Here is a 12,835-nt window from a genome sequence, read left to right as displayed (position 1 = left end):
TTATTTTAAATTAAAAATTTCTTGTATAAATAAAACCAATGTGGCCAAGAATAGAAGGAATGCAAAAAATTGGGGGAAAACTTTCACAGATAATGTTTTAAATAGGATGTGTTTGTGTTAAACTATTGTTGTGGTGCAAGAAATGATGAGCTGGTTAATTCTGAAAAACATGGAGAGACTGGGACCTATGAAGGAAGATGCTCTCCACCTTCAGAGAAAGAGATCACAAGTGATATGTATCGCACAGTGTTACAATGTGTATGAGTGTACACGTATATATGTTTGTATGTTTATGGATATTTATGTACATGTGTGTATATGTATGTGTGTATGTGTGTTTAATTGTAGCCTTCATTAGGAAGGAGGAGGAAAAATAAAGTAAAAAGTGCACAACAGAGAAAAGAAAACCTACAAGGAAGCAGAGAAAAGCTGGGTAGATTGGAAAATAACATATAGTATTTCTTTTTTTTGTCCATTGGAGCATTTTATTTGTATGTTTGTTTTACACCCTTAGAAAAAGAATCCCAGGATTTTTCCTCCTGTGTGTTTTCGTCTTTCTTCCTCATGGTCCATGATGCCAGCTGAGGTTGTAAGCACAATAAACCCAAACTGATGGGATGGTAGGAGATTATTCTGCCACTTTTCCAGATCTTTCAATTGAACATCAAATCTGGGGCTGATTACACCACACTTGTTTAATCTGCCTGTGAGGTTCACAACAATTTTTCCTGCTCTGTGATCATCAATGATCTCAAATTCACCAATATAACCATGCTTCATCATCACAGTTAAGAACCGGATGATTACTTTGGAGCACGGCCTGATGAGAACCTGGCATTTTCCTGGCTTTTCTGCATTGTTGATGCTTTTGCGAGCATCTGCCAGGACATTCATGCGCACCATGGTGGCAGCGCTGCAAGATGGCGGAAAGAGCAACATATAGTATTTATTATACAGGTTTTCTTGAAATGGAAATTTATTGTTTTATATTAAATCCTTTCATGTTCTGCTATGTACATGGCAATATTTTTTTTCTTTTCTCATTTTGTATTTAAGTTTAAAATGAATAAAAAATTTACAAAACAAAAAAGTCCATTCAGAGAACTGTAATTCTAAATGAAGGATGTTAATATTGTTCCAGTTGGTTATCTTGGCAACCAGGTCTACCAGAATATTTCTATATAGCTCTATAGGAACTCCTTAGGAAAAGGGATTCTCTTCCAGGTCAGGTAGGGTTGGTTGACTAGAAGGATTTATTTCTTTTTTAAATTCATTTTTTTCTAATTAACAAGCATTTATTTCCTCTTCTCACCTCACCCTCACCATTGGAAAAATAAAATAAAAACCCTTGTAATACATATGTAATCAAGCAAAATAAATTCTCACATTGGCCATGTCAAAATATACATACTTCATTCTGAACTCTAAGTCCATTATTTCTGGGTCTGGAGGTATATAACACATGTTTTCTCATCAGTCCTCTGAAACTATGATTAGTCATTGTAATTATCAGAGTTCTTATTTCTCTTATCCTTCAATGTTACTTCAATGCTTACGTATTAATTGCTCTCCAGGTTCTGCTTATTTTCCTCTGCATCAGTTCATACAAGTTTTTTCAGGTTCCTCTAAAACCATCTCTTTCATCATTTCTTAAGGCACAATAGTATTCCATTACATTCATATATGAGAATGTGTTTGACCTTTTCTCAATCATAAAGTAGACTGATTTCTAAAGGAATTTCTTCAGTGTACTATCATGTTGATTCATTCTTTGGAGTAAGAACAGAAATGCATTTTTATGTTCCCATACTCTGGGATCCAAGGGCATTTCGTAGTTGTGATCACACTCTTAGGTCCAGGTGCCTGCTTGGCTAAGAAAATTGGTGATAAATGTCTGATCTCTCTCCCTGCACCTCCTGCCACCACCATCACCACTACACAGACACACACACTTTTTCCTATACTGTGGGAAGCATACTCATTTCAAACTCGTTAGAATAGGACTGCTGTTGTCCTTAGTGGTTATTAACCTGTTGACCTCTTGTCCCTCTCCACCCAGAACGAAAAGAAGCTCTTGCTACCCCAGCTAAGCTGGAGCAGGATGGACTTCCTCCCCTGGCTGCACTCAGGGAGTCTTTGGGGAAGTCCAGACGGTTGCTAGGACAGCTCTTTGCTGGTTCAATGAATGGAGGGACCTGTGTGTGTCCTGGTCTCCACATTGGCTGTTCCACTAGGGTGTGTGAACACGCCAAAGAAGCCTTGGAAGGAAAAAGCTTACAGTGTTTGTTTCCCCTTTGGTTTGTTCTGGGATCTCAAAACACAGAAGGAGAAACTCTGGAGTCCTTACCCACATCTCAGAGAGAAGTTTTTTCCATATATCACTCTTCTCTTAAGGCAGGTTTATGTATCAGACAGAGTTTGAGTCTTAGAGACTGAAGATCTGGATTTGAGCCCCAGCTCTAAAAACTTGCTAGCCTTGTGACTATGGGCATTCAATCAAGGAGAGAGTTAGGAGGCTTTCAGATCCCAGTGTACTGGAGCCTGAGTCCAAAACACAGACCTCAGGATTTTCCCACCATGAGGCATTAAAAAAAAATTCCACTGGGGACAGGCGACAATCATGAACAGCTAAATTCTAAACTCTCTAAAAGGCTAGGACCTGCTTGAGAGTAGGAAAATGGCCCCTTTGCCTTTGATACCCCCAGCCCCAGTCTATCCCCTGGGGACCCTCAGAAATATTCCTCTTAATTTCACTGAGACTTCGCAGTCATATTTAAAACAAAAGTATAAGTCAGACATGACTGACCAACAACAACAAGTACTATATTGTCACTAGAAGAGGACATTATGTCAACCAGAGGCATATAGGGCATAAGTATATAAGTAAGGGGGAAAAACATTACTGTAAGCTCCTTAAGGATAGAGTCTGTGGTTTTTTTGTCTTTGTATACTCAGGGCCTAGCATATTGTCTAATACATAGATCCTTAATAAATATTTGCTTTTTGATTGATTCATAACAGTCATCCTTAATTGAATTAGATAGAGCAAAATAATACAAAACACTTACAATAGTCACAAAATAATTGTTTCACACAGTGTTCTATGACCTTGTCTGTTTTACTAATAGTGTTCAGAGATCATGGCAGTTGTTGAGTTTAGAAGATAGGAATAGTTGGAGGGCATGGGGAAAAGCAACTACGGGTGTTTATTGTAGGGAAGAGGAGAAAAAATGATCTGAAGGTCTGGGTTTTAAATTGGCTATCTTTTTCTAGTCTTGACTTTTCTTATAATTGGAAGAGAAATGAATTTTCCCATCCATACTACTTCTGACTTGGGCTTAACTGCCCCTACAGCCTCAGGGACCCTGTGAGACAAAAATAGATTGATATAAATCCATCTTAGTAGGAAGAAGAAAAGCCAACCAGAATAGTCCAGCTTTCTGCGCTCTTTCCTGCCCTATATGCCTCTGATTGACATAATGTGCTCTTCTAGTGACAATATAGTACTTCTAGTTGTCGGTCAGTCATGTCTGACTCTTCATGACCCCATGGACCATAGTCCTCCAGGCCCTTCTATCCATTATCTCTTGAAGTTTGTACAAGTTCTTGTTGTTGTTTCACCAGACACATCCACAGCTGAGTTCCCCTCCCCACCCCCCGCTCCCACGACCTCCCCCTCTCCGGTTTTGGCCCAGCCACTTCATTAGTATGGACTTGTAGTTGTCCTCTACTCTTCCCTAATGGTGTACTGGATGCCTTTGGACCTGAGAGGCCCATCTTCCAAAGTCATCTCTTATCATTTTAATATTGCCTGCAGGGTTTTCTTGGCAAAGATACTGGATTAGTTTGCCATTTCCTTCTCCAGTGAATCACCTTTCATCAGAACTCCCTACTATAGTAATATAGCACATCTGTTGCCTAATAAGAACACTCATGATGCACAAGTATATCTACATGTTCATGTTTTACTTCCAATTGATTACGAAACAATACAATACAAAACAAAAACAATAGGCACCAAAAATCTAGAGGCATTCCCATCAATTAAAGAACGGCTGAACAAATCATAGTGTATGAACGTAATGAAATAGTGTTATATCATAAAAAACTAAAAATATGAAGAGTTCAGAGAAACTTAGGATGATTTATATGAATTGATGCAGAGCAAAATAAGCAGAACCAGGAAAGTAATCTGTACAATGACCTTAATAATGCAAAGAAGAACAATACTGAATGACATTAGAACTCCAAACAATGCAAGGACAGATCATGACTTCAGAGCCTGATAAAGAAGTTTGCCTCCATCTCAGCAGAGAGGTGGTGGATGACGAGTGTGGTATGAGGCATGCACTGCCAGTGTAAAGACAATCAGTAAATGGGAAGATCTTTTCTGCCCATTTGAATAGGCTGGGGGGTGGAGGGGACTCTCAGGATCCTCGGGGAAGTGGCTAAGACCAGAGCCAATGGTAGGCGCCTGAATTCTGGTCACTCAGATGACGCTCTAGTCGATGGGATGACATCTGGTGACTACATAAAAGGAGAGAACACAGCTTGGAGACTGAGGCATAGTGGAGGCAGGAGGAAAAGCGGTGGTGGCGGCAGCAGTGGAAGTGGCAGTGGCGGGCGGCAGCCAGTGCTACTGAAAGTGGGGTTGACCCTTGTGCAGACTGGAGAGTGCTGAGCAAGGGCTTGAGGCCAGTGGGTAATCTTCTTACTGGAGGGCCCTAGCACTGGGGGGAAGCACCAGTATGGCTTGGCTTGCTGCCATAATATTTTTCTGTAACCTCCTGGTCACTATTGTGAGATGGGCATATTGGTTTTGGAAGGTTCTTGCCAGGATATCGAATTGGGGACACTGGTCCATGGGTTTACTATTTTGGAGCTTGAATAAATGCTTTAACTCCTCTGCCTTCTACTTAGAGAATTCCTTATATCCTGTGATTATGGACCATTCAGGCATATTCATGATTTTCTTTGAAATTGTGAATTTTGCCTTAATGATAGCCAGACATAGATAACGTGGTTTGTTTTACTTATTCATAATTCTTTGTTGCAAGGGACAGTGTCTATGGGAACTCAATGATGAAAAAAAAGGGGAAAGCATCAATAAAATATTTGTTTAAAAAAATTATGATATCAGCACAGAAAGGTGCAGGAGTCTAGCTTGCCCATACATATTCTAATAATGACCTAGAAAAGACACAAAACCAAAAAATTACAAGAATCCAAAGAGACAATGTAATAAGTTCCTCTATCCTGGCCAAGACCATGAAAAAAAAAAGTCAACAGATGAAGCAATGGAGGAGAGGTTCCTATCAGGAAAGTGAGCCCCAATTCAGATGAAAAGAATGGAAGACCACAACAGCCCTCCGTAGCCCAACCAGTGAAGCCCCAAGAAGCTGGAAGCTAGCAGCAGTACCCTGATCACATAGCAAAACTCTGACCAGGGAAATTAAGGCCTGCTGGCACTCTGAGCCTGCATACAACAAGGGAGGTGAAAGCTAAAAGCTTGACCCCAGAAATTAAGGTCAGCACCAAACAAGTCTTATCCAAGACTGAGGGCTTGGCCCTGGCACAATGTCCCAAATCAAAACACAGAAGAAAATACCAAACACTACACAGAAATATTATGGATCAAGAGATGCCCAAAAGAAAAATCAGGGGGAAAAAGGAGTTGTAGAGAAAAAAACTAGAAGGCGAATAAATTGAATAGAAGGCAGAAAAACTTATCCAAGCAATAGATTCAATGAAAATTAGATACACTTAACAGAAATCAATATTCCATGAGAAAATGAAGGATACACAATATATTTAAAAGATCATAGACTATGACTATTGAATTTTTCCAGGAATGCAGCATTGGTTTGACATCAGAAATAACATAAACAAAACATACTGTATTTAAAAACAAAACAGTAGAAATGACATTATGTCAAATGGTTGTTTTTTGACAAAAAACAACATTCATTTTTGTAATAAAAATAAGAAGTTATAGGAATAAATGGACTTTTCCTTAATATGATAAATAATACCTATTTAAAACCAAGAGTCATTATTATGTGTAATAGAGAAACACTAAAGAATTTCCCAAGATTTGGATAAAACAAGAGTGCCCATAATCCCCATTAGTATTTCATATTTTGTTCTAGAGATATTAACTATAGTTATAAGACAAGAAAAAATGAGGAAAGAAACATAGGCAAAGAGGAAATAAAATTCCTGCTTTTTGTAGATGATCTATATGGCGATCTGCTTAGAGAACTGTAGAGACTCAATTAAAAATTGAGCAAAACAATAGCAACAGCAAAGTAGAAGGATGTGAAATAAACCTACCTGAACCATCAGCCTTTCTGTATTTTACCAATAAAACTTAGCAGGAAGAGATAGAGAAATTTCAGTCAAAATAATAGCATGTATAGAATATTTGGGAGTCCATCTGGTGAGACACACAAACGTTTTATGAATGTAGCTACAAAAAACTCTTTATGGAAACAGAGGGAAAGGATTAATTAATTGATACATTAATTGCTTATGGTTACGCAGGCCAATATAATAAAAAAGACACTATTACCTAAATTTATTAATTTCATGCCATACCAAGCTATCAAAGGGTTATTTCATGGAGCTATAAAAATTAATAAAATTCCTCTAGAGGATCAAAAATTCAAGATTCTCTAAAGAAACAATGAAAAAAGATTGAAGGAGGGGGACTAGCAGTAGTAGAACTGAATCTATATTAAAAGATGGAAGTTATTTTAAAACAATTTGATGATGGTTTAAAAATAGAAAAAAACATTAGCGGGACAAATTAAGGACACAAAATCCAGATGGAAATAAACATAGTAGTACAGTGCTTGTTCAACCTAATGACTCCAACTACTGGGGTGAAGATTCAATATTCAAAGAAAATAAAATTATTTAAAACTGAAGAACAGTCTAGTGGAAATTAGATTTGGACCATCATATTACAACATAGGCTTTAAATGATACTTTACCTAAATCACATTAAAAACCAATACAAGAAGCATAAAAGGAGATACTTTTCGCAGCTATGGATAGGTAAAGATTTCTTAACCACAGGAGGTAAAATGAACATTACATAAAAATTGAAAAGCTTTTAGACAAGCAAAATTAATGTAGTTCAAATCAGAGGGAAAACTGTTACCTAAGGGGGAGAAAGTGTTTACAGCAAGTGGTTGTGGTAAAAGTCTGATAATCAAGATAGAGAACTAATGCAAATACATTAAAAAAAAATCCCTCAATAGATGAATGATCAAACAAAATGCTCAACCATATAAAAAAAGTTCCACATCGCTAATAAGGGTAATGCAAATACCTAATGCTCCATCTCACAACCCACGAAATTGGCAAAGATAACAGAAGATGAAAATGACAATTGTTGAAAGGAATGTGGGAGGACAAGGCCATTGATGCAACAGCAATGGAGCTGCAAGTTGGTACAACCCTTCTAGGAAGGAATTTAGAAGTATAACCAAGAAGTCACTAAACTGTGCATATTCTTTGACCCAGCAATACCAGTACCAGGCCTAAAGTCCAAAGAGATGAAAGAATAAATGAAAGACCCCAAACATGCAAAAATATTCACAGCAGGATTTTGCATTATGGGGTGGCTGCAGCATCCTTTAAGATTGAGCCTTGGATGGGTCTAGGGCAGAGGTGGGGAGTAATCCGCGTTTGAAAGGACTAAGAATTGGAGAATCTTTTTTCCATTAAAAAAATGCTTCCCAAAAATATATTTCCCAATTTTCCCCCTCCTCTTATCAGTCAGTCATCCTTCATAACAAAAAGTTAAAAGAAAAAAAAGAGAAAGCAGGACAGCAAAACTGGCCAATACATCAACCAAATCTGACATGCCCAGAGTTCAATATTTTGAGCACCCCTATTCTGCAAAGAAGGGAGGGAAGAACATTCTTATATCTCTTCTTTGGAGATAGGCTTGGTCATTATAAATAGCATCTGTTCCATTTTTTGTTTGCTCTAGTCCTTTCCATTTACATTGGTGTAGTTATCAAACAGATTGTTTTCCTGGTTTTTCTTCACTTTGTGTCAGTTTTTATGACTTTCCCTTGCTTCTCTGTATTCATTATAGGGTTTTTTTTGGTTGTTTTTTTTTTCACTGTGCCATAGTATGTCATTACAGCCATATACCAATTTAAGTCATTCCACAATCATTGGGTATTTGCTTTCTTCCCAGTTCCTTGCTACTATAAAAAGTGCTGCTATAAATATGTTCATGTATATTTTGTTATTGACCTTCTCGGATTATATGCCTAAAAGTAAAATCATTGGGTCAAATGCATTTGAGTTACTTTCTCAAAATAATTCAAATTGCTGAACAGAGTAGCTGAAAAAATGTACAATTCTAACAACTACAACAGCATTATTGTACCCATCTTTCCACAGCACCACCAATATTGACTACAGAATCACAGAATCTAAAGAGTTAAAAGACACTTCAGGCCACCTAATCTAACATATGCCCTCTAAAAAAAGCAGTCTTAATTTAAATCTTGAATGTTGGAAACTCACCCCTCTAATGCAGCCCATTGTACTTGGGGCAACTTTTTAAAAATGTGTTTTTACTGATAACTTTTGTTTTTACAGCATTCATTTCCCTCCTTCCCTTCCCAGGGCCATCCCTTGTTACAAAAATTAAAATGGGGGAGGAAAGTTCTGCAAAACTGATAAACATATCCCATGTATAATAGCGCACTTTACATCCCCAACCTATGCAAAAATCTGCCTCCTCTTAACTTCCACTCCATTACTCCTATTTCTACTGCCCCGCCCCCAACATGAAGCCAAGTACAGGCATAACTCACTTTTTAGCACTTTGCTTTATTGAGCTTCACAGATACTGTGGTTTCATTTGTTTTGTTTTGTTTTTACAAATTGAAGGTTTGTGGCAAACCTGGGTCAGGAAAGTTTTTTCTAACATGTGCTCACATCATGTCTGTGTCACATTTTTGTAACTCTTGTGATATTTCAAACTTTTTCATTATTATTATATGTGTTATGGTGATCTGTGATCAGTGATCTTTGATGTTTTTAATGTAATTGTTATAGAGTGCATGAACTATGCCCATATGAGATGGTGAACTTAATCCATAAATGTTGTGTGTATTGCTACTGCTCCACTGACTCCTCTTCCTGGTTTTTCTCCCTCTCCTCAGGCCTCCCTATTCCTTGAGACATGACAATATTGAAATTAGGCCAATTAATAACCCTACAATGGCCTTTGAGTGTTCAAGTGAAAGGAAGAGTCAATCTATGCCCCAAATTTCATTGTTATCTTATTTTAAGAAACTGCCACAACCACCCCAACCTTCAGCAACCAGCACCCTGATCAGTCAACAGCCATCAACAAAGAGGCAAGACCCTCTACCGGCAAAAAGATTATGACTCACTGAAGGCTCAGATGATGCTTAGCATTTTTTTTTAGCAATAAAGTATTTTTAATTAAGCTATGTACATTGTGGGGTTTTTTAGACATGGTACTATTGCACATTTAATAGGCTATAGTATAGTATAAACATAACTTTTATATGCACTGGGATGTAAAAAAAAATTGCATGACTTGCTTTATGGCAATATTCACTTTATTTCGGTGGTCTAGAACTGAATTCAAAATATCTCTGACATATGCCTGTAGGACAAATATCATTATCATCATTCTCCTTCTATAAGATAGCCCTTCAAACATTTGAAAATAATGATCGTGTCTTCACACTCCCACCTCTCTTCATTTTTCTTCCAAGTAATTCTCAAGTGACATGACTTCAAGTCCCCTGACTAACCCAGTTACTCCTCTTAGGACAGCCTCCACCTAAACAATGTCCCTCCTAAAATGTGGTGCCCAGAACTGAATGCAATATCCCTAGCTACAATATGATCAGGAGAGAATATAGAATAAGTCACACTACATCCCTAGTCTAAAATTCTATTAATGAAATATATAATATATTTACACATATTGCCATCACTACACCCAAGTTGTTGCTTAGCCACATCACCTACATTTTATCCTTGTGAAGCTAATTTTTTTTAACCCAAGGACAATGTTATTTTTATCTCTATTAAATTTCTGGATTCAACTCATCATTCTAGTCTACTGAGATCTCTTTGGATCTTGAACTTGTTATCCAACATATTAGCTCTCCTTCCCAGCTTTGTGTCATCCCCAAATCCAATAAGCCAACCATGGCTCTGTTCAAAACATTGCTGGAATTAGGGTTAGGTGAGGTGGGTAACTGATACGGACATAACAGAAAGGAAAAATGAAGAAGACTGGCATTCAAATACAAGAATAGTATTACATCTTAGTTTTGCTTTTTCCTATTGTAATGGTAACTCTTACATAAAGCAAAAGAATGGAACATCAATCAGTAAACTGGAAGTAATTCAAAATTATTTACAATTGCCTGGCAAATCTAAGTATTCTTTCCAATGAATAAGATCCTGAAAAGCAAATTTATTTTGATGACATAATCAATTCCTTTGCAGCCACTGCAGCAAGAAAAGGTGAGTTGTAATCATTATTAAATCTTTAACTGAGCTTAAGTCCAATACTTATTATGTATCAACTCTATAGGAGATATCTTAGATCTGTGCATTGCTGAGAAGAGCTAAATCTATCAAATTTAGCTCTTCTCAGCAATACAAGGATCTAAGACAACTCCAAAAGACTCATGATGAAAAGAGAGAGAAAGAATGTTGGAGTCTGAGTGCAGATCAAAGTATACTATTTGCTCTCTTTTTCTTTTGTTGCTGTTTAGTTTCTTCTTTCTTGTGGTTCCTCCCATTGGTTCTAATTCTTCTTTACATCATGACTAATGTGAAAATATGTTTTATATGAATGTATAAGTACAGCCTATATCAGATTGCATGACATCTTGGGGAGGGGGGAGGAGAGGAAGTGGTAGAAAATTTAAAACTCAAAATCTTATGGAAGTAAATGTTGAAAACTAAAAATAAATTAATTATTAGGAAAAAACTCTATAGGAGAGACAAATGCTAGTGGAGGGGACCTGGAGGTTTAAAACAACACAATTGACCCAGAAAATACACTATTGGGCATACAGCTCAAGGAAGTCAAAACAAAGTCTCAACATATACCAAAATATTTATAACCTCACTTTTGTGGTAGCAAAGAATTAGGACCAAAGTGGATGCCCATCACTGGGAAACACTGAAAAATATGACTACTTTAACTACTTTGCATAGATTTGTACTTATTAACTTTTAAATTTATATTGTACATATTTTTATAGACATACATTTCTTGCCATGAGAAGGTAAGCTCATTGTGAATAGAGATTATTTCATTTTTAGACATATCCCCAGCACCTAGGTCAGTGTCGGCACATGTGGCTTGTTGTTTAGTTGTTTTTCGGTCACATCCAACTCTTTGTGACCCCATTTGGGGTCTTCTTGGCAAAGATACTAGAGTGGTTCACCACTTCCTTCTCCAGCTCATTTTACAGGTGAGGAAACTGAGGTAAACAGGCTTAAGTTACTTGCCCAGAGTGACACAGCTAGTAAATGTCTGAGGCTACATATGAAGTCAGGTCTTCCTAGCTCCAGGCCCAGCACTCTATCCATCTAGCTGCCCATTAATTGGCACATAGTAGGTATTTAATAAGTACCTGTTGCTTGATTGACTGAAAATACAAAATAAGTGAAAAGATCACTAAAAGCAAGTCAAGGGATAATGAAGGTGTAAGAAATGGAAGGGGGAGTTTTGTTTTCACAGAACTAAAGGTGTGCTTCCCCGCCCTCCCCCACCCCAGCTTTAGCAGAGACCAGGCCTCAAGGTTGGTCAGGTGAGAGGTCAGAGGCTTGTACACATGTGCATGCTTTTTGAGAAGGCAGTCTGGGGAATTAGAGAGGCCAAACCCACTTGAACCAGTTCAAGCTTATCTAGGGTCTGGTCTTGGTCAAGAATCCAGGCCTACTGATTTGCATCATTTGCATATGTTAAAGAGGGAAAGTAGGGGAAGTAAAAGAATGTAGTTTAATCCTAAACTAAGACAAGGAAAATCTAATTAACTTCACTTTTGCTTCTGTATCCTTATTACCCTATTTATATAAACTGTATAACCTAGGAAAACTATGTAAAAAAAAAAACAAAGATTGTAAACTAACCATGACTCTAGCAGGAGTGGAGGGAATGGGTACCCCTGCTCCTGCAGCTGTACCAGTGTGAGTGTTCCCGCAAGCACTACACCTGCTCTCCCGGGGAGCGTAATAAAATGCCTTCCTCTGCCCACTCTGGTCCTGAATTCTTTGGGTGTGAATGGGCAAATCACATGGATTTTCCTAAGGTCAAGTGAAGGGAAGCAACAGGCAGCGGAAGCTCGCCAAGCTTACTCCTGGATCTTGTCTTGGGGTGTCCTGTGATCCCCACTGCAGTGTTAAGAGGGCTACCACTCTGGATTCCCTTGGGGAACCCTGTGGTCTACACGGCCTTCTTAAGGGGACATCACATGGGACTTCCGGCCCTGTCTCGGGAGCCTTGTGATCTTACTGCCATCCTAAGGGGCCATCACTTGGGTCTTCCTTAGGGTCTGACCCCTAGGAGGCCCTGTGATCCCCACAGATTAAGGGATGGCTACCACTTGGTCTTCCTCTGGGAGTCCTGTGATCTGTACAGCCTTCCCTAGGGATTATCACAGGGTTCTTCTTCAGGACTTTGGCCCTGCCTAGGAAGTCCAGTGATCGCCAAAACCATGTTTCTCACAAAGGGAAGAGAAGATGCATTTTTAAAGTGCCTACTATGTGTCAGGCACTGTGCTAAGGGTTTTATAAATATCTC

General features: G+C 38.2%; 1 protein-coding gene across 1 annotated transcript; it reads right to left on the bottom strand.

Moving 5' to 3' along the window:
* Positions 1-496: 496 nt before the first annotated feature.
* LOC118844533 (40S ribosomal protein S15a-like) lies at positions 497-906 on the bottom strand. The gene has a single exon (XM_036752442.1). It carries the CDS (start codon positions 901-903, stop codon positions 511-513), a length of 393 nt encoding a protein of 130 aa, XP_036608337.1. The 5' UTR covers positions 904-906; the 3' UTR covers positions 497-510.
* Positions 907-12,835: the final 11,929 nt, after the last annotated feature.

The sequence above is a fragment of the Trichosurus vulpecula genome, chromosome 3 (genome assembly GCF_011100635.1).
Source record: "Trichosurus vulpecula isolate mTriVul1 chromosome 3, mTriVul1.pri, whole genome shotgun sequence".
Classification (NCBI taxonomy): domain Eukaryota; kingdom Metazoa; phylum Chordata; class Mammalia; order Diprotodontia; family Phalangeridae; genus Trichosurus; species Trichosurus vulpecula.
Note: the sequence above shows the minus strand (reverse complement) of the source record. Positions and strands in the feature narration are given on the sequence as shown.

Excerpts from the sequence above, each read along its gene's own strand:
- LOC118844533 (XM_036752442.1), bottom strand. The coding sequence starts at position 903 with ATGGTGCGCATGAATGTCCTGGCAGATGCTCGCAAAAGCATCAACAAT.